The 27,648-nt window shown below is 41.1% G+C and overlaps 1 protein-coding gene across 7 annotated transcripts in view; it reads right to left on the bottom strand.

Moving 5' to 3' along the window:
• Ash1l (ASH1 like histone lysine methyltransferase) overlaps window positions 1-27,648 on the bottom strand; it is a 152,154-nt gene that overhangs the window by 52,567 nt on the left and 71,939 nt on the right. For all 7 annotated transcript variants that reach the window (XR_013051890.1, XR_013051891.1, XM_076573656.1 and 4 more), the window contains 5 exons: window positions 19,784-19,963; window positions 15,197-15,291; window positions 6,924-6,997; window positions 4,864-4,909; window positions 4,621-4,729 (listed from right to left, as the gene is read on the bottom strand). Coding sequence is in view for 5 of the 7 variants with exons in the window: in XM_076573656.1 (XP_076429771.1) it covers window positions 4,621-4,729; window positions 4,864-4,909; window positions 6,924-6,997; window positions 15,197-15,291; window positions 19,784-19,963 (504 nt within the window). In the remaining 2 variants the exon portion in view is untranslated. The remainder of the gene's footprint in view (window positions 1-4,620; window positions 4,730-4,863; window positions 4,910-6,923; window positions 6,998-15,196; window positions 15,292-19,783; window positions 19,964-27,648) is intronic.

Below are 27,648 nucleotides of genomic sequence, written 5' to 3'. Positions count from 1 at the left end.
ACAAAATGATGAATTTTGTACAGTCCTTCAGGTTCCTGCCACACACCAGGTGATGCATGCCTTTAGTCTCAGGACTTAGGAGTCAGAGGGAGGCGGATCTTTGTGAGTTGAGGCCAGTCTGGTCTACAGAGTGAGTCCCAGGACAGCCAAGGACAACACAGAGAAATCCTGTCTCAAAAAACAAAACCAACAAAAAGATTCCTGCTATCCTACCAAATATTTACACATGAAAACATAAGACAGCCGGGCGGTGGTGGCGCACGCCTTTAATCCCAGCACTGAGGAGACAGAGCCAGGTGGATCTCTGTGAGTTCAAGGCCAGCCTGGTCTACAGAGGGAGATCCAGGACAGGCACCAAAACTACACAAAGAAACCCTGTCTCGAAAAAACCAAAAGAAAAAAAAAGAAAACATAAGACAAAGTCACACATGTTAGATAGCTCCATTTAATGGAGACTTTGTAATGGGTTCTTTGAAAAATCTAAGTAGGTATCTATTAAGTAATACCTTTGAATTTTTCTTACATATTTATGCATTTATCACATTCTTGTCATTTGTCATATTGATTTCTTTGTAGTGAAAAGCCTCCTACAACATTCATTTGACAACACTGTATCTTAGGGTTATTTTCTGGTTGTGGTTTAAACAGGAGGTTTAAGTAGGAGGTTTGTTAGGATTGAATACAGGCCAGCACAGTGTGAAAAATAAAAGTAATACTTATGCCAACAAAAATGATATAAAAAAACCAACGTATTTGATATGGCGAATGTTCAAATGTCAGTTTTCTGGTTACACTTAAGGCAACTTGGTCCCATCTTATTTTTTTGGTGTTGCTAGGATCTTGGCGGTGAGGCTCACTCCTGACTTAGCTCCCTCTTTCCTATTAGGGGTAAGAAAACTGCAAAAAGCCAACAAAATATAAAAGATAAATAGTAGACAAAAACAAATTAATAGAACCAAATTCTCAAAATTTAGAACAGGAAGTAAGAGAGATAAACCAAAACCGATTAGAAGAAGCTACAATTCTGGGGCTGGGAAGAGGGCTCAGCGGGTATGAGCACTGGCTGCTCTAGCAGAAAACCTGGCCTCCAGTTCCAGGGCATTACACATCCTCTTTTGGCCTATAGGAACACCAGGCATGCATCTGGTGTGCATATATACATACATGCAGATAAAAAAAGCCACACATAAATGAAGCTTAATTGAAAAAATGTAAAACAGTCACAATTATGTCAAAATATTTCACATAACTTTAAAATTTGCTCCCACCCCCCCACTCCATAACCTAGCTTCAGCTGAGCAGTAGTTGTTTCAAAAAACCAAAAAGACAGGGTTTCTCTGGGTAGCACTGGCTGTCCTGGATCTCACTCTGTAGATCAGGCTGACCTTGAACTCAAAATCCACCTGCCTCTTCATCCTGAGTGCTGGGATTAAAGGCGTGCGCCACCATCTCCCCTGAAAATGTACTTACTTTTAAAATTTAATATGTATCCTTGGCTGGCTTGTAACTTGCTATATACAGATCATGTAACAGCCCTATAAAGATTATATATAAACCAATGCAGTCTTTGCCTATACCTCACAAGTACAAGGGTTACTTACAGGTGTTCAGCACCACGCACAGTTTATTTGTGACATGAGTGATCTGGTTGGGGAGGGAGGACCCCAGCTTAGACTCCTAGGAACAATAGGTAAGCAACCTAAACTGGCCGTCTCCTATGACCAGATTGGTGCCTGGCCCAACTGTCATCAGAGACGTGTCAACCAGCAACTGATGGAGGCAGATGCAGAGACACAGCCAAACATTAGACCAAGTTTGGGAATCCTGTGGAGGAGAAAGGAGTGTAGGAGCCAGAGCGGTCTCACACAATCAACCCACCTGGGCTCATAGGGCCTCACAGAGACTGAACTGACAACCAGGAAGCCTGCGAGAGACTGACCTAGGCACTCTGCACACGATACAGTTGTGTAGCTTGGTCCTCCTGGGGACTCCTAACAGCAGGAACAGGGGCTGCTTCTGACTCTTTTACAGGCTTTTGGGACCCTACTTCTCATACTGCATTGCCTTGCCCAGCCTTAATACATGGGGAGGTGCTCAGTCTTACTGCAACTTGATATGCCACGTTTTATTGATACTCACAGGAGATGTACCCTTTCCTGGAGAGAGAAGGAAGAGGAGATTGGGGGACAGGAGGGGAAGAACGGTGGAGAGGGACTGGGAAGAGAGAATGGGGGAAGGCTGCGGCCAGGATATAAAATAAATACATGAATTAAAAAATGACAATTCTGGCACAACGGGAGACCTTGATCTAGAGGAGGTAGGAATGGGGGGGTGGCCTGGGGGGAAGAGGAGGGGGGCAGGAAGGGAGAGAACAAGGGAATCTGTGGCTATTATGTAGAACTAAATAGTATTGTTAAAAAAAAAAAAAAATGACAATTCTGCCGGGTGGTGGTGGCGGCGGCGGCGGAGGCGCACACCTGTAATCCCAGCACTCGGAAGGCAGAGGCAGGTGGATAGATCTCTGTGAATTCAAGGCCAGCCTGGTCTACAGAGCTAGTCCAGGACAGGCTCCAAAGCTACAGAGAAACCCTGTCTCAAAAACAAAACAAAACAAAACAAAACAAAAAAACAATTTTTAACCACTTTAAAAGATGTTTTATTTTATTTTGTGTGTATTTTGCCTGCAGGTATATATGTGAACAGTGTGCATTTCTGGTGCCTATGGAAGTCAGAAGAGGGCATAGACACCACTGGAATTGGAGTTACAGGTCTTAATCTCTGAGCCATTTCTACAGTCCCAGTAGTGACTTTTTCTTTTGATTTGATTTTGAGACAGGGTCTCTCTGTGTAGCCCTGGCTATTCTGGAATTCACTCTGTAGACCAGACTTGCTTCTGCCTCCCCAGTGCTGTGATTAAAACTGTGCACCACTATTGCCCAGCTTTATTTAGGGCTGGTGAGATGGCTCATCTGTTTTTTGTTTTGTTATTTTTGAGACAGGGTTTCTCTGTGACATTTTTAATAGTAAAACATTGAAAATAAATTAGATGTCCAAAAGAGATGAGGGCAAGTCTGTAGTCTATCAACTTGATGATGATAGCAAGTCCTGAAAGTGATAGCTTGTAGACTACATTGGTATATAAAAGTGTAAATTTAAAATATTTGTAAGTAGCTGGGCATGGTTATTAACATAAGGGCAAGAAACTTTCACAAAAAAACAAAACAGGTTAGAAAGCCAAGGCAAGAAGATTGTTTTTAGTTTGAGGCCAGTCTGGGCTACATAGTGAGTACTTGAATAGATTGAGCTACAAGATAAGGTCCTGTCTCAAAAATAAAATAAAAACAAAATACCTGAAGTGAAAAAACTCAGTACTACGCACTCACGCACACACGCACTGGGCTAGAGAGATGGCTTAGTGGTTAACAGCACTTGCTTGTTGCTCTTGCCATGAATGGGGTTCAATTCCCAGTCCCCACAGGAAGGCTGACAACCACCTATAACTAAACTCCAAGGAATGCAAAGTCTTCTTCTGATCTCTGTCAGTACCCTGCATGCATGTGGCGCACATAAACTCACACAGGCATACACACACAGACAGAAAAATTAAGTAAATAAATTTTCTAAAAGCCTACTCTTTATCTTCAGTATCATCAATATATAAAACTGCATATATATACACAATATAGTACATGCATGGGTAGTAATCTAAGCCAGGAAAGATTCCCACCTGACATGTTGAACAGGCAGCTGAGCTAGGGACTTCAGAAGCAGTTCTCTTTGGCTAGGACAACTGAGGTAAAGGCTATTGGTACTTCTGGTTTTTCGAGACAGTACCTAGCTATGTAGCCTCAGCTGGCCCAGAACTTACCTTGTAGAGTAGGGTGGCTTATAATTTGTGTGGTTCCTGCTGTCTCAGCTTCTATGGCACTGAGATTAACAGATTTGTACTACCATATGCAGAACATTAAGTTCTTTATTTTCTGTAAATTTATCTAAATTACTAAAACCAACAAATTCTATCTTTACTCATTTTCCTCTATTAGGCATTTCCATTTTATGCTGAATAGAGGCTGGTGGTATATGCTTATAATTTCTGCACTTGGGAAGCTAGGTAGCAGAGACAGAGTTCTAACACAACTGAGAACAGTTCCCACTGAAAGTAAGGATCTCCCAATGAGTGAACCCCACACTTTCTACCTCTGACGATGTTTTTATCATCTCACTAGCATGAGTGGTCATTGATCATGTAGAGGATCATACACGCTAACAGTTTATTAACATAGTTTTCCTTGAAAATTATACACTGTTCGGACTGTCCCTCATCATGGCCTACCATATGTTGAAAGCTAAGAAGGCACTTAAGACTTTGCTTATTAAAAGATTACATGATCATCTCATATTATCCCGAGAACTTCCCCCAGAGCAGGTGACATTTTTATCAGAGAAATGAACCATGTCTTGTCTCATAAATAGTAAAAGAATTTAAATATGTACAAAAGACTCTTTCTGATAATATCTTCAGTCCATTAGTATCAGTGCACACCGTTTAGAGGAGAAAGTAAGGGAGCTGCTGCACACACCCGCCCCTCAGAACTCAGGCTTTACAAACAGTTACAGTACCTATTAAGGCAGTCATCCCCACAGCCCTTCCTGGTGTCACCATCCGGCTTCTTACAATTACAGGTGGTAGCCTCATAACCAGAAAGAGGTTTGACATCAACGTAGACATCTTGAGAAGACAGCAAATAAAAGTTTTGAACATACAGAATTATTTTTCAAGTCTCAAGATAGGAGGAACATTGATGTTTTGAAGGCAGAAAAAACAAACAAACAAACAAAAAACCCAGCTTCTAAGTTACTCACTTGAACGGATTTTTTTATACAGGGGGACATCTGGTTTTTTGTATAGCTAGAAGAAAAAAAAAATTGATATAGCATTTTGCTTCAAATGACAGTGTGGTATCAATCGCTAACTATACATGAAGGTATCCGTGTGTTGTGTTCATGTAGAAATATTTGTGGGAATTAGTATGATGCTCACCTCTACACTCATAACACTTGGGAAGGGGAGGCAGGAGTATCGCTGAGCACAAGCTACACAGTAAATACTTTTCAGCCTTTCTGAATCAAATAGATTAAAGGAAACTCAGAGTGATTTTTTTTTCCTCCACAGGAAAAAAGGGCAATAGAGAATTAGAATTAATAAACATTAAATAGTTTATAAAAAGTTACCATAATTATTATTATTTTTTTTTTTTTTTTTAGACAGCATCTGTGCAGCCAAGGATGGCCTGAATTTTTCTATGTGAAACTTTTGGTTCTTCTTATATCCCTTCCTGAATGCTAGGATGATAGGCTTGTGTAAATAATATCTGAGTCACAACAATGTACTTTGATTTTTTTTTTTAGTGTGCTTCTAGATAACTATGGAAAAGACTCAATCTGAAGACCAAAGCTATTCACTTGAATAACTTAAGATTATATTTCCTCCTATCAAAAAAAAGGGAAAGGAGTTAGGAGTAAAGATCAGTGGTACAATGCATGTTCAAGCCTCAGCATCAACCCCACCAATAAAACCACAAAATCCTATAAGCCCTAAACATGTCTATGGTTTGTTTTTAGAGTAGTTGTATGAAAATAGGAAGATTTGCTGGCCTCTCGGCTGTCACACTCACTGGTTGGGAACCTTAGGAAATCAACATTAATATTTTCATAGGGTGGTTCAGCCAATAAGCAGTGTGCTATTGGTGCTTATCTGCAGCACAACGGAGGTGAGAGGAGGAGGACCGGAGGGGGCCAGCTTCAGCTACACAGCAACTTCAAGGCCAGCCTGGTAATATCAAAGACTAAGGACAGAGCTCGCATGTGTGAACTAAAGTGTGCAGCAAAAGAAACAGCAATTGAACCTGAAATCCGGATTTAGCAAGGTGTCAGCTTTTATTTTATCTTATTTTTTCAGTCCACATTGAAAGCCCCATCCTCCTTAAAGAGGAGACAAAAAGCTTTGTGCCAAAACAAAATAAAACAAAAGCAGCCTCTCCAATCAAACCTAATAAAAGCAGACACAATACCGAACATATTCATGCTCTTAAGAATTCAACAGAGGCCAGGTGGTGGTGGCGCACACTTTAAATCCCAGCACTCCAGAGGCAGGCAGATCTCTGTGTTGGAGGCCAGCCTGGTCTACAGAGTGAGTTCCAGGACAGCCAGGGCTGTTTAGAAACCTTGTCTTCAAACAAAGAATTCAACAGAGACCATCAGAGAAGAGGAGGCAGAGGAGACTGAACTGCTTTTGGTTTTCCAAAGTTAACTTTTGTTAGAGACAGTGTTTTCCTAGGCAGCTCTAGTGGCCTGGAACTCACAGAGATCCACCTGATTCTGCCTCCTGACTGCTGGGATTAAAGGTATGTGTCACTACACCTGCCAAAGGTAACTTTTGACAGCATTTTAGCTAAACTCAGAAAAACATGTTGTTTACTTCATCTGTATGACTACTTCTCTCTCCCAGGGTTATTCTCAAGATAGGGCCTGGAACCTTGAACTCAATTAAAACCTGAGGTTGGTCTGTTTGTATGTTTGTTGTTTGTTAAGTATTTGTTAGCAGTGCATCTTCATCTTTCTGAGACCTGCATAAAATACAATTCTTATAGCACAAACTCTTTGCTACCAAAACAAAAGCTCAGAATAAGAACAGAAGGTTGGCCAGGGAAGCAGCAACTGACTGTAATTACCAAGGATGAGAAAAGGCAAGGAAGGCACATGAAATATGTGGGAAAATTCACTGTTCTTAGTCTCTAGGTTTGATAAGGACAAGTCTCAGGATATCCTAAGATATGACGAGGAACCAGAGCAAACAAACTTGCACTCCCTATACCCCAACCTCACCACTTAACAAGAAAACCTGGTAAAAGAGGCCTTTGTACCTGATTGTGTTTCCACTGCCAGAGGATGTCGTAGGGAAGCTGGAAGTCAATTCTCTTTTGTCTTAGGTACTTTCCTGGGGGGGAAAAAAGTCAATTTCAAGAACTATTCTGATAAGCAGTCCATACCGAGACAGCAAATAGTCATATGCAATATAGCTCTGAATACACCCACACAATTTTAATTTTTTGGGGGGTGTCTTTTCAAGACAGGGTTTCTCTGTGAAGCTCTGGCTGTCCAGGAACTCGCTTTGTAGACCAGGCTGGCCTCGAACTCAGATATTTGTTTGCCTCTGCCTCCCTAGTGCTGGGATTAAAGGTGTGCGCCACCACTGCCTGCTTGTGCAAAATATATTTTAAATTTATAGTCATCTCTAGAAAACAAATTACAACTGCAATCTCTAAGTCACTATGAAATTTAATAAACACTAAGAAGGTTTTGATTATTAGTTACAATCCTAAAGTACCTGGCACTTGTTCTGCTTCATTATTACACAAGCTTAATGCTACAAAAAAGGGGAAACTGGGCTGCAGGGAAGGCCCGGTGGCCAAGGGCTCTTGTTGCTCTTGGAGAGGACAGGGCTCACAACCATTTACCACTCAACTTTCAGGAGGAAGCCGATGCCCCTTTCTGACTTCTGCAGACACCAGGTATACATGTGATGCACAGTATACCCACGCAGATAAAATAATCATACACATAATATCAACAACAACATCTAAAACTATTAAAGTGGAAGGGGTGGAAATCCAGAATGGCTCATGAATAAAAGTTACTTGCTATCAAGCCTGACTACTTGAATCTGATCCCTAGACTCACATGCTAGAAAGAGAGAATGGACTCCCTACAAATTGTTCTTTGTCTTCTATGCAGCACTGTGGAACACGTATTCCCGCACATAAAACTAAACAACACAAAAGAAGGATAAGTGAAAAGATCATCCTTGAGTTTATATAACTGAAGAATACATGTCATCCAGCATGATGGTTCCCAGAATCCATGCTGGAAAGAGAACCAGCTCCTCAAATATTGCCTCTGACTTTTTAATATATATATTTTAATATACTAATAAAATATATCATATATTTTAAAATTATATTTTACAATTATATATTATATATTATAAATTATAATAATAATTAATAAAAAATATTTTTTTGGAGGTTAGAGACAAGGTCTCTCTCTTCATAGCCTTGGCTGTTCTGGAATTCAGAGATCCACGGGCCTCAGCCTCCTTAGGACTAAAGGTTTGAGTCACCTTGGCTACTCTGTTACATGTACACTGGGACATTTGCATGCCAGACTCAGAACACAGTTCACACATACAGACACAAACATAGGCGTACAAATAGTTAAGGTGTGAGGAGAAGAAGAGAACATGCAGGGGACTGGGGAGATGGCTCAATGGTGAAGACTGCACTCCCTAGAGGGCCTGAGTTTGGTTCCAGCACCCACGTCCGGTGGCTCACAACTGCCTGTAACTCCAGCTTCACGAGATCTGACAGCCTTTTCTGGCTGCAGAACATGCAATACACTCACACACAGACACAAATACATAATTAAAAAGAAAAAGTCTTGCTGGACGGCGGTGGCACACACCTTTAAGCCCAGCACTCGGGAGGCAGAGGCGGGCAGATCTCTGTGAGATAGATGCCAGCCTGGGCTACACAGTGAGTTCCAGGACAGTCAGGAGTGTTGCACAGAGAAACCCTGTCACCAAAAACAAAAGAAAAGTCTTTAAAAAATAAGTACACCCATTTTGATCCCAGCTCTTAGAAGGCAGAGGCAGCAAGATCTCTTTGAGTTTGAGGCCAGCCTGGTCTATACAATGAGTTTCAGGACAGCCAGGGCTACACAGAAGCAAAAAAAAAAAAAAAAAAAAAAGGACATGCGAATTTAAGATCCATTAACCTATTTTCTACATGTTGAACCACTCCTTTCTTTTTTATATATATTAACATAATTTCTTTACGGATTCTTTGGGAATTTCACATCATGCACTCCAATCCCACTCATTTCCCAGTCAGTCTGCTGTCCACCCTTGTCGTCTCCCCACCAAATACGTAAGTAAATAAATAAAAAACAAAAGCCCCAATGGCCCCCCATCTCTCCCAGCTCTCCCTCCACACTCCCCTGCTGTGGTGGCAGTACAGGTGTGGGGCGTCATGACCTTCACCCCTTTTCTCAAACAGCTTTGGCTGTAAATGTTCACTGGAAGGAGTTGTTGGTCTGGCTCAAGGCCTCTGGCTTCTGGCACACCATCAATCCTGGACCCTCACGGAAACTTCTCTAGGACAGCCTCCTGTTGTCCAGAGTCATGGAGATCCTGTGGCTATGGTTCTGCAGCACTGGTCACTCCATGCACTGGGGTAGATGTTGGGGTGAGCCAGCTCAAAGCCCTGGATATGAGCCTGGGTGGTAGCTGAGTTGGTCAGTCCTGGACTCCATTGGTACCATCTCCCTCAGGCGGGGGTCAAGGCCAGCTCTCCTATGGCCCCTGGTGATAACATGGCCCGTAGACAACAGCACTGAGCTGCGGCAGGACCACAGTCCCAGACATGTTCTTCAATGCAATTTGGGCAGCATGTGATGGCACCATGGCTTCAGCTGGCAGCGCAGGCCACTCAGATTAGTATGGCCACCCCTACCAGCCTGTTCCTCACAGCCCTCACATCTTCAGTTCTGCTTCTCTCCACAGTACACCAACTGCTCTGCTTCTCCTCTCCCATTTCTCCCCTAATACCTGTTCACTGTAGTGGCGACCGCCTGCTTGATTTTCTTCTTTCTCTTTTGGTGGCTGTCCTGGAGCTTATCAGGCTGGCCTTGAATTCGGAGATCTACCTGGCTCTGACTCCCAATGGCTGGGATTAAAGGAATGCGCTGCCACCACCCCCAAGCCAGAACGACCACATTCAAAGACCCTCTTTACCTTAACAAGGCTTTTCCAACGTCCTTACTCTGTAATGATCTTTTGTCCTTTCAACCTCCTTCACCAAGACCTAATTTCTTTGTTTGATGACATATACATATTCCTATTTTGTATTAGGCTATTTGTGCTTTCATTTGTCCCTAGGCCAGCAGTTCTGACTCAGAATAGGATCTGCTGACTCTAGAGGATGTGACAGGTCAAAACTACTTCAATGACATTATGGAGTTGTTATACACCTTGTTCATTATGCCGATACTGACACTAATTATGTAAAAGCAATGCGAGGTAAAACTGATTACAGTATAGCCCATAATGATCTCTAGCTCCTCCTGCCTTAGCCTTTTCTTCTTCTCTTTTTTTTAAAGATTTATTTTGTGTGCAGTGGTTGTTTGCCTGTATGAGGACGCCGGATCCCCTGGAACTGGAGTTGCAGACAGTTGTGAGCTGCCATGTGGATGCTGGGAATTGAACCCGGGACCTCTGGAAGAGCATTCAGTGCTCTGCCATTTTCCCAGCCCCCTGCCTTTACTTCTTAAGTGCTGGTAAAGTGTATCCAGCCAAGCCCAGCTACTGAGGTTTTTCATTGCTTTGCTTCTTTTTTTCATTCAAGATAAATCATAAAGTCTCTTTTTTAGCTCAAGCTGGAAGGCAGCAGCTACTATGTAGCTGAAGATGACTTTGAGCTGCTGATCTCCCTGCACGCACCACACAACTGGATTTTAGTAGTTCAATAGCTAATACTTAACATTTTTTTTTAATTAAAAAAGATTTACTTTACTTGCTTGTGTGTGTGTATTATTGTTTTTGAGACAGGATCTCTTAATGTAGCCTGGCTATTCTGGAACTTGATACGTAGACAAAGCTATCCTCAAACTCTCAAAGATCTGCCTGTCTCTGCCTCTCAAGTATTGGTATTAAAGGCGTGTGCTACCATGCCTGATTATATGTTTGCTGTTGTAAGTCTGAGTATATGCCATGTGTGCAGATGCCGGAAGAGTCCGAAGAGGTGTCAGATCTCCAAGAGCTGGAATGACAGGTGGTTGTGGACACCTGACACAGGTGCAGGGGACTGAACTCACATCCCCAGGAAGCGTTCTTAAACGCTGAGCCGTCTCTCTAGCCACCAATTACTTACATTTAAAAGTTTACTTTTATTAAGCTCTCTCTCCCTCCCCTTTCTACCTCCCTATTTAGTGTGTGTGTGTTTGTTTGTGAATACACCCCATAGTGCATGTGTGGAGGTCAGAGGACTACTTCAGAGTCAGTTCTCCGCTTTAACCATGTACATAGATCCTGGAGACTGCAAGGAAGTCATCCATCAGGTTTGGGAGCAGGTGCTTTTAGTAGTTGAGCTTACTGCCCCCCCCCCAACCTCCACCCCAGCACATGCGCGCACACACACACACACACTTCCCCTGTGTAGCCCTGGCTGTCCTGAAACTTGCTCCTAGACCAGGCCAGCCTCTAACTTGATTCGCCTGTCTGCCTCCTGAGTGTCACCACTGCATGGTTCCTGCTGACTTTTAATACTGAGAGTAACCTGGTCCTAAGAAGAGGGAACAAATCTTTTTTTTTTGACACAGGGTCTCACTATATAGTCTTAGAACTCACCATGTAGACCAGGCTGGCCTTGAACTCACAGAAATTTGCTACCTCTACTTTCTGAGTGATGAGATTAAAGCCATGAACCACCAGGCCTGGCTTTACTTTTTTGAGACAAAGAGAACAAATTTTTTATGAGAACAGTTGATTTTTATTACTTGCCAGTAATACATGTTTTCTCTAGAAAATGTAAAAAGAGATAGAAAGCTTCTGAAGTTCTTTAAAAAATGCTTTACCCGAGGTAGGCATTGGTGGCACACGCTTTTAATTCCAGCACTCGGGAGGCAGAGCCAGGCGGATCTCTGTGAGTTCAAGGCTAGCCTAGTCTACAGAGTGAGTTTCAGGAAAGGCACCAGAGATACACAGAGAAACCCTGTCTCAAAACCAAAAGAAAAAGTTTCTAGCCAGGCAATGGTGGCACGCACCTTTAATCCCAGCACTCTAAAGGCAGAGGCAGGTGGACTTTGGAATTCAATGACAGTCTGTCTGGTCTACATAGTGAGTTCCAGGACAGTTGGGTAAACACAGAGAAACCCTGTCTCAAAGTCAATTTCTAGCCAGGCATGATGACACCTGACTTTAATCCCAGAATTTGGGAAGATGAGTGAGTCTCTATGAGACGAGCGCTCTACAACGGAGCTAAATCCCCAACACCCCCCCCCCCAGTTTTTTTTTGAAACCCTCGTTCCACTCTGGAACTTTATAAGCCTGGTCTCCACTGTCCGTATTTCTCTTGTCTTTAAAGCTCCTGCATGAATAAATAAGCTCGGCTTCTAGCACGCCAGAGCTTTTTTTTTTAGCCCAAAATATCAAGCTCTTCTACAGTCTAGCCCAAAAACAGTTCTGTTTTTTTTTTGTTTGTTTGTTTGTTTTTTTGTTTTGTTTTTTTTTTTTTTGAGACAGGGTTTCTCTGTGTAGCCCTGGCTGTCCTGGAACTCACTCTGTAGCCCAGGCTGGCCTCGAACTCACAGAGATCCGCCTGGCTCTCTCTGCCTTCCAAGTGCCTCCACGGTCTGGAGGAGAAAACAGTTCTAATGTCTAAGAACCACATGGTCAGGTTCATCACAGCAACTGCCCCACTTTTTTTTTCACTGTTTCAAAAGTGATTGGTTGGCTATTTCTGGCTCCTTAAACTACTCATAGGTTTCCCCCTGCTTTCCTTATCTCTCTAGAGCAGCAGTTTTCAACCTGTGGGTCTCAAATCCTTTGGAGGTGTATATTAGGTATCCAGCATATCAAATGTTTATGCTACAATTCATAACAATAGCAAAATTGTGGGTATGAAGTAGCAATGAAATAATTTTATGGCTGGGCATCAACACAACATGAGGAACTATATTAAAGGGTCACAGCAGGAGGCAGGTCGAGAACCACTGTTCTAGAGTCTACTACAACAGTAGTACCTATCTATTCAACCCACTTTGTTGTCTATAGTGCTTTTTATTGCAACCTATCTCTAGTCCTTTCAAATGATCCATATCCTCATTTACTGTAATGAAGATTTGACCTACAGGTTCTTCATTAGGCAACCACATATCCATTTATTTATCATGTGTGGGTGCATATGTGGGTTTATGTGTGCCACTTGTATAAGGTATCAGTGGAAGTCAAAGAGCATCAGATCTCCTAGAACTAGAGTTATAGAAGTTTATATAACACCTGATATTGGTGCTTGGAACCAAACCTGGGTCCTCTGACAGAACAACGTGCTCTTAACTGCTGTGCCATCCATATCCCCCAAAGGTAGCCTGTGACCATTGTTTTTTCTTTGTTTGTTTTGAGATAGGGTCTCATGGAAGCATAGCTGGCCTGGAACTCAACAGGTCTCTGCCTGCCTCTGACTCCCAAGAACTGAGATTAAAGGCATGTGCCACAATCATTGCTAATTGAATAGACTCTCACATACCTCTGGTTCCTGACGTCTAGTGCGTTTGCTTTCTGTATATTCTGCTCTGCCTGCATTTCAACTGAGCCATCCCTACTTTGCTCTTCATCTCTATCTGAGAGGAATTGTATTTCATTCTGACTATTGGAGATTTTGCCATCTGAGAACAAGTTGAACACATGTTGCATAGTTCAAGACCAAGAATGTAATCCTTATGCTTGAATGATATAAACATCATCCACTTGCATCTCCTAATACTTAACAAGCTCAATTCATCCATCTTTAGGTTGTGGTAGAAGGTCTTCTGTGTAGGAACTTTTTTTTTTTTTTTTTTTTCCGAGACAGGGTTTCTCTGTGTAGCTTTGGGCCTTTCCTGGGAGTCACTTGGTAGCCCAGGCTGGCCTCGAACTCAGAGATCCGCCTGGCTCTGCCTCCCGAGTGCTGGGATTAAAGGCATGCGCCACCACTGCCCGGCCCTGTGTAGGAAATTTTATACTCTTAACAGTCACAGTTGTCATCATTGCATACATTAGACAGAGAGCAAGATGAGTACTTCTAGGGAAGCCTTGCATCAGCTCTGGAGACTCCACCCCACGAAAAGGTGAGGTGGGTACTAGGAGCAGAGTTCTGGTTTTGAGGTCAGTTTGAGTAGATATAAGGCAAAGCATTTTTATTTATTTATTTTTTTTTTTTTTTTTGGTTTTTTGAGACAGAGTTTCTCTGTAGCTTTGGAGCCTGGCAGAAACTGACTTTTAATGTGCTACAATTTTGAAAACTTTGCAGACTTCTAAAGTTGGACTGAATGTACTCTACATTATAATATGGTCATGAGTCTATGGGCAAGGGCAGTAATTTAGAAGTGATGTGTGTATAGCTGTCAAGGTGGCAAGTGGTAGAGTAAGGACATCAGTGTTCGTTTTCAAGTTGACAGGATGAAGACTCATCTGAGAGACGGGCCCTTAGGCATGCCGGCTGGGAACTATCTTCATTACATTAATTTAATGTGGAAAGACCAATCTTAATTGTGGGTGGGATTGGCACTGATGGACTGCATCCTTGGTAGACAGTGAGCAAAATAAGGCCTCGATCCCTCATACTGCTTTTCCTAGGGTACTCATCACAGCAGTAGAAAAAGTAACTAAGACAATCTGCCATTCCTTTCCTTGAAGCCAGACATAGAAATTAATTTCTAAAAACGGACATAAAGGCTGGTAGTGGTATGCAGCCTATAATCCCAGAATTTGGGAGATAAAGTCAGGAGGGTCAGGAGTTCAAGGTCAAATCTATCAAGCTGAAACTTGTCTAGATTATATAAGACTTTATCTTAAAAAAAGTCCCAAACAAATAAGCAACAATAAAAAGTAAGATCTACCTAAAGAATGTCCTTGATCAATTTTAGCTTAAAATGATGTCCCAGGAAAGCTACCGAAGATTCTCATTTGGAATAAAAGAAACAATGACCATTACTTAGCTAACCCCATGATAAAAGCAGGGTTGAGGTATATATCAATGATGGAGTGTATTTTTCCCCTCCCTCCTACGTTTCATACGGGCCTTATGTATCCCAGGCTAGTCTCTAACTCACTGTGTAGCTGAGGATGTCCTTGTGTTTCTGATTTAGTTTATACCCCTGGTTCCTGTGGTACTTACTGGGGATCCAATCCAGGCTTTATTCTTGTTAGGTATACACTCTATCAACTGAGCTACAGTCCCACATCCTTGATGAGAATTCTTGGGAATTTCTTATAAATAAATAGTAAAGAATTTGAATCCAGTAGAACAAAGAACACAGGCACTTCTCCTAAATTCAACACATACAATTTATTCTTATTAATGAATTATGTGGACTCTGTACTCACCAACATGAATTGGTGCTGGGAATAATCCATATTCATGCTCTCCTGGAGTATACTCTAGCTTCTCTTTTTTTAATTGGATTAATCGGCTCTTTGGGCTGTGAGGAGGAAAATAAGAAACAAAGGCAATTAAATTTCTCCCCAAGGTCAAATGAAAATAGATTCTATCTGGCAAGATGGCTCATGTTGCAAAGGCACTTTCCATCAAGACTGACAACCTGAGTTGGATCCCTGGGAAATCTAGTGCTGTGGGATGTCTTTCTGTATGTTGTGAATATGCGTTCCTCTGATTGGTTGATAAATAAAGCTGTTTCGCCAATGGTGAGGCAGAATAAGGTTAGGTGGTACATTCCAACTGGAGAGAGAGGAGGAGGAAAGGAGAGGCGGGCAGAAGAGATGCCAGCCACCGCGAGGAGAAGCAAGATATGAAAGTACTGGTAAGCCACGGCCATGTGGCAACTTATAGATTAATAGAAATAAATGGGTTAATTTATAGGAGCTAGCTTTCGACAAGCCTGAGCCATTAGGCCATACAGTTTGTAAGTAATGTAAGCCTTTGTGTGTTTACTTGTCCGAGCGGCTGCGGACCAGGTGGGACACAGAAAAACGTCCAACTACACTCTACTGTTGAAGGAGAATCAACTTCTGAAACTGTCCTTTGTCCTCAACATGCATGTGTGCCAGCCCCTTTCCAAGAAATAAACAAAAAGGAAAAACAATGGAAGCCCAAAAATGTCCTTAAGAAAGCCCTGGGCTAGAGAGATGGCTCAGCTGTTATCTGCTGAGCCATCTCTCTAAGTCATCTCTTTAGTCATTCAAGAGAATTTTAAAATTAATTTATGATTTCTTATCAGTATATGTTGAGTTTATATACCATTTGCTCCAAAGTGGGCCTCCAAAGTAGCAGTGCGTGTGACAATATTGTTAACAGAAGCCCAAACTTCGCCACCCCTCAGGATTCTCATAGGCAGGTCTCTGTTTACCAGGAAGAACACTCCTTCCCTTATCTTCACAGACAGTAAGTGGTCAACTACATCAGGTAAGGGTATCTAGCGCTCAGCTAATCTGCACAGCCTTCACCCTGCTGATTATCATAGAAAATCTGAGCACTTTCGAACCAAGTTGCTGTTTTCTGCCCCAGAAATAGCCTTAGCATTTTGATCCCCAATAAACTGCCTTTATACTCACAGAGTGGTCCAGTTTGGTGGTTTCACTATGCCCTCTCTGACATACACCTATTTTATATGTATACATACCTGGGGCCATATAAATTTTTCTTGGGTAAAATAGGGTCATGAGTATAACGAGCAGGCCTGTGCTGAACACTCTACAAACACACAATGTTCCAAGCTCAGGGTCTCAGATCTAATCTTAAAGGTTATCCTTTTCTGCTATGTTGTCAGAGCCTCATCACCACTTTAATTTTATTTTGTGAGACAGGGTCTCACTGTGTAGGTAGCTCTAGCTACCACGGAACTTCATATGTAGGCTAGCCTCAAACTTATAGAGATCCACCAGCATGCCTCTCAAGGGATGGGATAAGAAAACTTTAAAAATATCCACTGAGGGCCGGGCGGCGGCGGTGGTGGCGGCGGCGGCGGCGGCGGCGGCGGCGGCGGCGGCGGCGGCGGCGGCGGCGCACGCCTTTAATCCCAGCACTTGGGAGGCAGAGCCAGGCGGATCTCTGTGAGTTCGAGGCCAGCCTGGGCTACCAAGTGAGTTCCAGGACAGCCAGGACTACACAGAGAAACCCTGTCTTGAAAAACCAAAATAAATAAATAAAAAAATAAAAATAAAATACCCACTGAATCACCTGGCTGACTAAATGACTATTTCAGTTTTTGTTTTGTTTTTAAATAAAAAAACTGAATTCAGGCCAGATGTGACTGCTCATTCCTTTAATCTCCTCAATCTGACATAAGGCTAGTTTTTAACTTTATATCATGACTACTGCCTTGGTGTTTAAAAATCTGCACCCCTCCCCACTCAAAGACAGGGTCGTATAAAATTCTCGTTACTCAGCCTCTTGCAGGACTGGCTTATAGACAAGCCCAACCATATCCAGATTATGAGGCACTGGAAATCAGACTTGGGATTTTCAGCATAAACAATCTACCAAATGAGCTACATAGTCATCCCAAAGCCTTTTAATTACAATATACACCTGTGATCTCAGGACAGAGTTTGGGGGGGCTAGTATTTTTACACAGCCAGTTTCAGACTCTGTTTCAATACAGTAACAAAGGATACTTATCAAGCAACTATGAAGGACAGTTTATTCATTTGGCAACTTAATCAATGAAATTCCAAATACATTTACTTATGTAGGCAATGCTATTTAACTTCCTTTTTGGGTTTTATGTAATTTCTTTTTTCTTTTGTTAAAGAAATGTCTCACTACAGAGCCTTAGCAGGCCTAGAATTAATTATATAAAGAATGTTGTCCAGGCAGAGACCTATTGGGCCTTCGTGAAAAACTCTCCCCTTTTGATGCCAATGGGGATTGAGAGCCCAATATGGCCTGCCTTGGCAAGCATTAACGTAAGTCTAGGAACTGTAGCCATGTGGTTGGATTCTACAGAAGGTAATGTATGGTAACTGCTTTTTCAAGTATGTTTGAGAACCTGTCACCCAGATACCTTGGAGATTAAGGATAACCCTGAAGGTCAAACTGATCTCCATTTGTTAACAGTAGCATGCCTGATAAGCCTTTTGATTTTCACAATCCTCTTCAAGCTGGTGTAGTACCTACTTTTCAGGAGTGGCTCTGTGCAACATTTATTGGCCTCCTGAAATTCATTTAGGCCCCTTTGAAGATACCTTAAAATTTGTGAGTCTGAATGTAGCCATTATGAGACCATTAGTTCTGCTCCTTGTGAGCTGCCTGTTTTTTCTTTATGGTTCTTAGTTGTTCTTTTGCAGAGCTGCCAGCTTAAGTCGTGCTGGGATCAAGAAAAATGGGCCTTGGCAGTTTGTGTTCCTGGAGTTGTATCCATGCCAGTGGATGTCCACACACTCCAGAAGAGAATTTGATGCCGCTGCTGCCGTTATTGCTGTTATAGCAGTGTCGGCCACCGCTGCTACTGTTTCTGGGGTTACCATTTCATAATTGGTTACTACAGCTAGCACAGTGGAGACCCTACCAGCAAAAGCAGCTACCACAGTTAGTTAATTTTTCATTCTACTGGGCATGATAAATTTAATTCAATAGTTATATACAGTTATATTGGCTTTGAAAATTATAAATTTATAAACTCAAGATCCATTTGCGTTTGGGATACCATCTTACAAGGACTCTAATTTGCAATAAGGCTCGTTAAGGAAGGGAATGGCTCAGTTGCCTTTAGCCTACTGGCTATGGATGGGTTAAGACTTCTGTTGGTCTTTTCTGTGTCGAACACACAGTTTGCAAACCCAGCACCACTTTGAGATCTTTGGCAGCAATTAACTTTGCAGCTCACACATGATTGAGCCTGTATGATAATGAGTATTCAGAGACGGGTAATGCCTGGGGGGCGCTCACCAACCTAAGACAAAGCACCTGTGTGGCCTGGGCAGGCATCTCCATGATGGGTAAGGTGACCTGCTATCGTCCCACGCAACCTAAGTCAGAAGCTCATTTTCTAGTAAAAGGGGGACCTGTAGGGCACTGGCCCATTTTGGGTAACTGTTGCTTTGCTTGCTGACCTTGACCTTGATATCCTCCCTATGCTAATTCCCCACTGGGTTCCACCCTCCTGAATGCTTAAGGGAAATTCCTTGTCTGTGGATCCTGCATAATGGGGGTTAACAGCTTAGATGCAAGACTGAAAACATCAGTAGCGAACTTCTGCCCTCTGGGGTTGTCCCATTGTGCTATAAGCCTGTATTTAAGACCTCCTCCCTCCTTCAATAAACGACATGGGGTGGGGGGGAAAGAATGATGTCCTTGAACAAGTGGCAATCTTCCTGCCTCTGCTTCCAGAGTGTGGGGATTCAGGTATACACCACCACACCTGGCTTTGCTTCTTATTTTTAAACAACAAAAGGCATGGTTAGAAGTCAATCATCCAAATGTATAAAATGGAACTTAAAAGAGAGGCTAAACATCAACCTCTCTTTTATGGTTATAACCATACAACACAGTGCAGCATCCACAGTGAATACTCAGGTACATACGACTGTTACACATATTACACATATATAATGTTACACAAAGAATACATATTACATATATATAACGTTATATTGGTTTTTGATAGTAGAAAGTACTTTGTTCAGGCTCAGTGGTTTGGTTTTTGATTTTCTCTTTTTCCCCCACCAGGCAAGCTTTATTTATTAAAGCACAAATAAAATATCACCATGTCACTACATATGTGCCAGCTCCAATTAAAAAACAAAACAAAACAGGGTCTCATGTAGCTCAGGCTATCCTCTACCTCACTATATAGCAGAGTGTCAGGCTCAGTGGTTAAAGGTGCTTGCCACCTAGCCTATGAGGACTGACATGGTAATATGAGAGAAGAGACTGCACTACACAAATGCAAGAACAATCTAAAGCCATGGTGGACACTAGGGATTAGAAGATGTAAGCGCTCAGTCACCACTTACTCTGTAGTTTTGTAAACATCAGAGTACAGCCCAGCTCTCTGGTACTTCTTCTTTGGAGGGCGTGGGGCTTTCTTTTCTCGTGGGATGAGAGCCAGCACTGGTTGCAAGGTACTTTCAGGTTCAGAAGGTTCGGCAGGGGTTTCAAGAGGACTGGGAATTTCAACTGGTGCTTCTATAAAGCTAGGGGAAAAAAATTAGTTTGAAGATGTTATTGTGAGAATTACACACACACACACACACACACACACACACACACACACACACACACACACACTTGTTGTTTTTGAGATAGAGTCATGGCCTTGAACTTGCTATGCAGTCAATAATGGCCTTAAACTCCTGATTCCTCTGCCTTCTATTCCCATGCACTGACACGGGAATTACAGTCATGCTTCAGACATGTTGATGCCACCGCTATTGCCAGAGGCAATCACCATTCTATGAGCTGGAGGCCAGCCTGGTTTACAATATAGAGTTCTAGGCTATCCAGAGCTACAGAGTAACACCTTGTCTTAAAAAAGAAAAAAAAAAAAAAAGAGGCTGGGTGGTGATGGCTCACAACTTTAATCTTAGCATTCAGGAGGCAGAGGCAGGCAGATCTCTGAGTTCGAGGACAGCCTGGTCTACAGAGCGAGTTCCAGGACAGCCAGAGTTACACAAAGAAACCCTGTTTGGCAAAGAGGGGGGAAGGGGGAAGAACGACACACACACAAAAACAGAACAACGGAAACATCAAGGCACATGGGTGTAGTGATTAGTGCCTTTAAGCTTAAGAAGTTGAGCAGAGGGATGGAGAGATGGCTCAATGGTTAAGAGCACTGGCTGCTCATCCAGAAGATCCAGGTTCAATTCCCAGCACCCACATGGCAGCTCACAGCTGTTTGTAACTCCAGTTCCAGGGAATTTGACAGCTTCACATAGACACACATGCAGGCAAAACACCAATGCAAATAAAATAAAAACAAATAAATTCATTTAAAAAAAAAAAGAGGTGATGCTGAAGGATAAGGAGTTCAAAGTCATTCTTGGCTGCACAGCAAGTTCAAGGCCACCTTGTCTCAGAAAACCAAAATCATAGCAGTCAGGCATAGTGACTCACACCGTCATCCCAGCACTCCAGAGGCTAATGCAGGAAGATGTCCATGTGAAGCTAGCCTAGCATACAGAGTGTGACTGTATCTAACCAACAGTAACAACAAACATCTTCAAAGTAAGCGTGGTGGCAAGTCAAGTCTATAAACAAAAACTATTACCTAGGTTGAGGCAAAGTGAAGTCAAGTTTAAGGCCTGTTTGGACAACTTATTGAGACCTTTTTAAAAGAAATTCTCTCTCTCTCTCTCTCTCTCTCTCTCTCTCTCTCTCTCTCTCTCTCTCTCTCTCTCTCACACACACACACACACACACACACACACACACACTTTTTTTTTTTTAAATGTAAATGGCCTCAATTCACCACTAAAAAGATAACATTAATGGGCCAGTAAAATGGATGAAGAAACAAGAATCAATCCTACTTTGTCCCCAAGAGGTAAACTTCCTCAGGAAATATATGAAAAAGGGCAATAGCAAAGAATGGAAAACAAACTGACAAGCAAACAAAAAACATTAACGGGGTAGCCAGCCATATTTCAGACAAAGTAACTTCAAACCAAAACTATTAAGCGAGATTAAAAGGGACACAACAAATTAATAAGAGCCAATCCTAAAAACAGTAGACAGCAAGAAATAATAAAGGGAAGAAATTAATTAAATACAGATTAAATTGTCATTGAAAACGTAAGATTGACAAATTTACTAATCTGACAGAGAGGGAGAAGACATAAATTAACAAAAGAATGTCATCACAAAGACTCCAATGAAAAAAAAATGTTATTGAGATTACTATGAAAATTTATAATCCAGCTGGGTGTAGTGGCACACACCTTTAATCTCAGCATTTGTAAGTCTAAGGCTAGCCTTGTCTATGTAGTGAGTTCTAGGATAGCCAGGGCTATATACTGAGACACCGTATAGAAAAAAATAAATAAATAAAACCTATAACCTAAAAAGCCAGATAACTGAGAACAGAAAATTTTCTGAATGCATCTCTATCATAATTAAATACAGATGATATAAGTAACTTAACCCATTAAAGCAATGACATAAAAGCTGTAATGGAAGCATCCTTTCCATTCAAGAAAAACCCAAGACCAGACAGAGTCACTGCTGTAGTCTATTCCAAGGAGATCACATACCAATTCTTAAACTTGTTCTACAAAATAGAAAGAACCCTACCAAATCCAATCTATGAATAAAGTATTACTTTGATAACAAAACCAGATAAAGACAGACATACAAAAGAAAACTACAGACTAATTCTTTGATGAACAAAGATGCAAAAGTTCTCAACAAAACTGGGTGCTGGTAGCACACGCCTTTAATCCCAGCACTTAAGCAGAGGCAGGTGGATTTCTGTGAGTTTGATGCCAGCCTGGTCTACAAAGCGAGAACCAGGACAGCCAGGGCCACACAGAGAAACCCAGTCTTGAAAAACAAAACCAAACCAAACCCAAACAAAACAAAACTCAACAAAATAATTTTAAACAAAACCAGGAACACATTAAGATTATACAACATAAAGAAATGGGCTTCACAGCAGAAAGTTAAGATTGGGTCAACATACAATAATCAATAAATGTGCTACACCATATAATTAAACTTAAGAACAGAAACCACCCACATAATAATTTCAACTGATGCATCTGACTAAGTTTAACATGACTTTATGATAAAAAGTTCTGGAGATGTTAGGAACAGATGAAACATACCTCAAAATAATTAGGTTTATATACAACAAACATTGCCAACAGTTAATGGAGACAAAAGAGCATTTCTTCTAAATCAGGATGTGCATTGCCCCTCTCTTATTTGACACAGTGCTCAAAGTCTTAACTATAGCAGTTAGACAAGAAAAAGAGATAAAAAGGATAAAAATAGGAAAGAAAAGGGTCAAATTATACTGATTTATTTGTAGATGACATGATTCTTTACTTAAAAGACCCTATGTAGTCTACTAGAAAACTCTTGTTCTTAACAAACACAGTAAAATTACAGGGTACAAAATCAGTATTAAAAAAAAAATAACAGCTTTTATATATACTAACAGTGGACTCTCAAAAAAAGTAGTTAGGAAAACTGTCTCATTTGAAATAGCTCCAGGCCAGGTGTGGTGCCCTATGTCTTTAATCACAACTCTGGGAGGCAGAGGCAGGAGGGTTTCTGTGCATTCTAGGCCAGCCTGGTGTACGTAGTGAGAGCTAGGTCAGTCCAGTTTACACAGTGAGTTCCACGACAGTCAGGGCTATGTGGAGAGACTGTCTCAACAAACAACAAAACCTCCAAAGAAATTACATGTTTAGTAATATATTTAAGCAAAGAACGACCTTGTGCTAGATAGTTTTATGTCAACTTGACACAAGCTAAAGTCATTTGAGAGGAAGGAACCTCAACTGAGAAAATGCCTCCATAAGATACAGCTGTAGGACATTCTCTTAATTAGTGATAGGTGGGTGAGGGTCCAGTCCATTGTGGGCGGTGACACCCCTGTGGGCGTGGGGGTCCTGGGTTCTGTAAGAAAGCAGGCTGAGCAAACCAGGATGAGCAGCGCTCCTCCATGGCCTCTGCATCAGCCCCTGCTTCCAGGTTCCTGCCCTGCATTGAGTTCCTGACCTCACTGCTTTTGATGATGAAGAGTGATGTAAGTGAACTGTTATATGGAACTGTGAATCTAGGGTCTAGCATATGTGAGGTAAGTACTTATATTGAGGATGATTAGAAATTAATCCACTGCACTCTTAAATATTTGAGACAGATTTCCTCTAGGTTCCTGCCCTGTTTGAGTTCCTGTCCTGACTTCAATGATGAACGACAATGTGGAAGTGTAAGTCAAATAAACCCTTTCCTCTTCAAGTTGCTTCAGTAATGATGTTTTATTACAGCAATAGTAACCCTAACTAAGAGAGACTTCTAAAATGAAAGCTTAAAGACACTGAAAAAGGAAATCACAAAGTGGCACATGTCTTTACTCCTAGCACTTGGGAGACAGATGCGGGTGAATTCGAGGCCAGCCTGGTCTCCAGAGTGGAGTTCCAGGACAGCCAGGACTACACATAGAAATCCTGCTTTGAAAAAGAAAAAGAAAAAGAAAATCAAAGAATATATTAGGTAATAGGTAGATCTTCCATGCACCTGAATTGGCAGTATATTGGGAAAATTGTTAAATTACCAAAATTAATTCACAGGTTTAATGCAATACCTAATCAAAATTTTGGTGTCACATTTCACAGGTTGTGAAAACACAATACAAGAATTCATATGGAACCAAAAAGGACCATGAATAGTCAAAGCCCTGCTAAGAATTTTTAAGAACACTGTTGAAGGCATTATGATACTAGTCCTCAATTTACACCATAGAGGTGTAGTGATAAAGAGTCTCGTGATGGCATAAAAATGGACAGGTAGACCAAAGGAGTAAACTAAGGACCCAGAAATAAAATGACGAAGCTAACCCACATAAGTTCTGACAGAGGAAGTAAAAACACACATTGGAAAAAATACAGTCTATCCAATAAATGATGCTGGCCAAACTGGTTATCTAATGACACAGAATAAAATTAGATTGATGTCATATCTGGCACAAAAATTAATTCAAAATGTATCGAAGCCCTTAATTTAAAATCTGAACACTGAAATGTCTAGAATAGCAGTTCTTCATCTATGGGTGGCAACCTCTTCATAAGCATTGCATATCAGATATCCCGGTATCAGATATTTACGTTATAATTCATAATAGTAGCAATATTACAATTATGAAGTAGCAATGAAAATAATTTTCACTATGAGTCACTGTATGAAAGAGTTGCAGCATTAGGAAGGTTGAGAACCACTGGTCTTGAAGAAAATAAGGAACATTCTTTAAGACACTGCACAGGTAAGAGTTTTCTGAACAGAACGACCATTGCATAGAAACTATCCCCAAATTTAAATGAAGTTTCTACTCAAGCAAACCAACTAGCAGAGCAAAATAGCCCACAGAATATGAGAATATTTTAACAAGCTATAGCAATTTATAACTACTCTGAAATGCCACCTCATGCCAGCAGGAATGGCTGTCATCAAGGACTCTGACAACAAATGTTAAAGAGGATGTAGAAAAAGTCGAACCCTTATTCACTGCTGATGGACGCACAAATTAATACAGCCATTATGGAAATCAGTTTGGAGATTCCTCAAAACATTAAAAAACAGGACTACAATATACCCCAGCTGTTTTAGTACTGAGAACAGATTCAGAAAGCTCAATACCCTTCCACAGAGATCTTAGCACGTCCTGTTTACAGCTGCTCTATTCAATGCAGCAAGGGGACGCAACCAACCTAGCCGTCTGTACACAGACAACTGACTGGATAATGAAAACCTGGTTCACATATAAAACGCAATACTATGAAGTGTTAAAGAAAAATGTCATTACAGAATGTATAGATAAGTGGATGGACTTAGAATATGCAATAGTAAGGTCATGTTCTTCCTCACATGTGGATCCTAGCCTATAATACAAGTCTTTCTCTGTCCCTCTAGTCAGTGCCCAAATGATGACATGGAGACTTATTCATTATGAAAGCTCGGACTATAGCTTATGCTTGTTCCCAACTAGCTCTTATAACATAAATTAACTCTTAATATTCATCTACATCTTACCATGTGGCTTTTTACCTTTCTTTCATAGAATGAGAGAATATGTCTGACTCCCTCCATGTCTCCCCTGTCCCTCGATTATCTCCTCCTACTTCCTCTCTCTGCTCAGAAGTCCTGCCTATACTTCCTGCCTAGCTATTGGCGGTTCAGCTCTTTATTAAACCAACCACAGCAATATATCTTCACACAGTATACGTGTGTGTGTGTGTGTGTGTGTGTGTGTGTGTGTGTGTGTGTATGTGTGTGTGTGTGTGTACATTAGGTCCAGAAGAACATGTAGAGAGGAGAAAAGGGGTAAATACTAGGTGATGAGGAAGGATTAAAGGCAGGAACAGACACTTGAGTTCTGAAAAAAAGATAAAAAGATAGTTGTTTTTCTAGTTTTAGCTTTGGAATAATTTTTTGTTTTGGGTTTTTATTTGTGTGTGAGGGGGAGCGGGCATAAAATATATTTGATAGTTAAAGTGTTAAACCCACCAAGTTAAAACTTCTCTTTGCAACAGACAGAGACCATTACAGAAAACCTACCACTGATCAAAATTAAGAGTTTTGGAGCCCAGTCACAAAGGATACATCTACAACACAAGTCTTATACCCAGTGCTCAGGGATCATCTGATGTATTTCACTTGTATTACATCTTTTTAAGTTTATCTAAAAATTATTTAATTAATTAAAAAAAGTTTATCTAGGGCCAGCAAAATGGCTCAGCAGGTAAACACCAGCTCTGCAAGCCTGATAACCTGAGTTTAATCTACAGAAAGAAGAGAACTGACTCCACAAAGTTGTCCTATGACCTCCACATGCATGCTGTTACAGCACAAGTCTACATGTACAACATACAACAGCAATAATTTTTTAAAAATGTATTACTATTTAAGGCTAATTAATAAGTCATTACATATAAAACTGCCTTTTGTTTAATGTAACAATGAATTATAAACACTGGTGTTTAAGTACATTCTACTTTGAGTAGACCCCTAGGGTCAGAACGGCTTAGTCTTCTAGTACAGAGGTTATAACTATTTTTTGATGAACTGTCATAGTATTTCCCACAGCTATGTAACATTTTACGTTTTCATCAGTATTGTGTAAGCATTTGAATTTCTCCATGAAATCCCCAATACTTTACAGTCTTTTATCCCTAATCAATGTATTTAATATACAGTATAATGGCCACAGAGTATTAGTACTTCTTTGTGGTTTTATTATTCATGCTGAGCATCTATTTTGTATATTCCCTCTGGGAAAATGTCTATGAAATTCCTTTTTCAATCCCTAAGTGTTTTATTTTTCTTTTTGAATTTCAGAAATCTTTTAGCCAATCTAAACTTTAGTTAAGTTTATCTTAATCTTTGGAATGTATGTCCACTGCCTTGATCATACCCTTTAATGCACAAAATATTTTGTACATTAAAGCACACAAATTTTGACAAAAGCCAAGTTCTTTATATTTTTGGTCATCAAAATCATGGCAAAATTCAATGTCATGAAGACTTTCCCCTATCTTTTTTGTCCAAGCATAGTATAATTTTTATTTCATGATTAAGTCTTTGGTCTACTTTGAGCTTTTAAAAATAGTATGTGGGTAAAAAGGTCCAACTACTTTTTATTTTACATGTGGATTACCCAGTTTTCTCATTAGTAAGGGAATCACTTCCCCTCCAGTGTGAGTGACTAAACCCAGGGCCTCTTTTCCTAAGACAGGGTCTCAAGACTATGTAACCAAGGATGGTATTAAACTCAAGATTCTCTTGACTCAACCTTCCAAACTAGAGTTGCAGACAGCCGTGAACCACCAAGTGGGTGCCGGGAATCAAATTTGAGTCCTGTGCAAGGACAGCCAGGGCTTTTTACCGGTTGAGCCTCCTTTCTAGCTCCTTTTCCACTGTTCATGTTTGTTTATCTGTGGTGTATGTGTACATGTATGTTATTTTTTGTGAGTATGGGTGTGTGTGCGTGCAAACATATAAAGAGTCCTGAGGCTGATATGGAGAATCATCTTCAATAGCTTTTCTACCTTTCTCAATAAAGCAGGGTCTCTCCATGTAACTGAGACCACAATGAAATGGAGAGTATACCCACCCAGCTTGCTGAGGATCCCTTGTCTTCACTTTCCAAGACTGTAATTAC

Source organism: Peromyscus maniculatus, chromosome 6, assembly GCF_049852395.1.
Source record: "Peromyscus maniculatus bairdii isolate BWxNUB_F1_BW_parent chromosome 6, HU_Pman_BW_mat_3.1, whole genome shotgun sequence".
NCBI lineage: Eukaryota > Metazoa > Chordata > Mammalia > Rodentia > Cricetidae > Peromyscus > Peromyscus maniculatus.
This window is presented reverse-complemented; position numbering and strand designations above follow the sequence as displayed.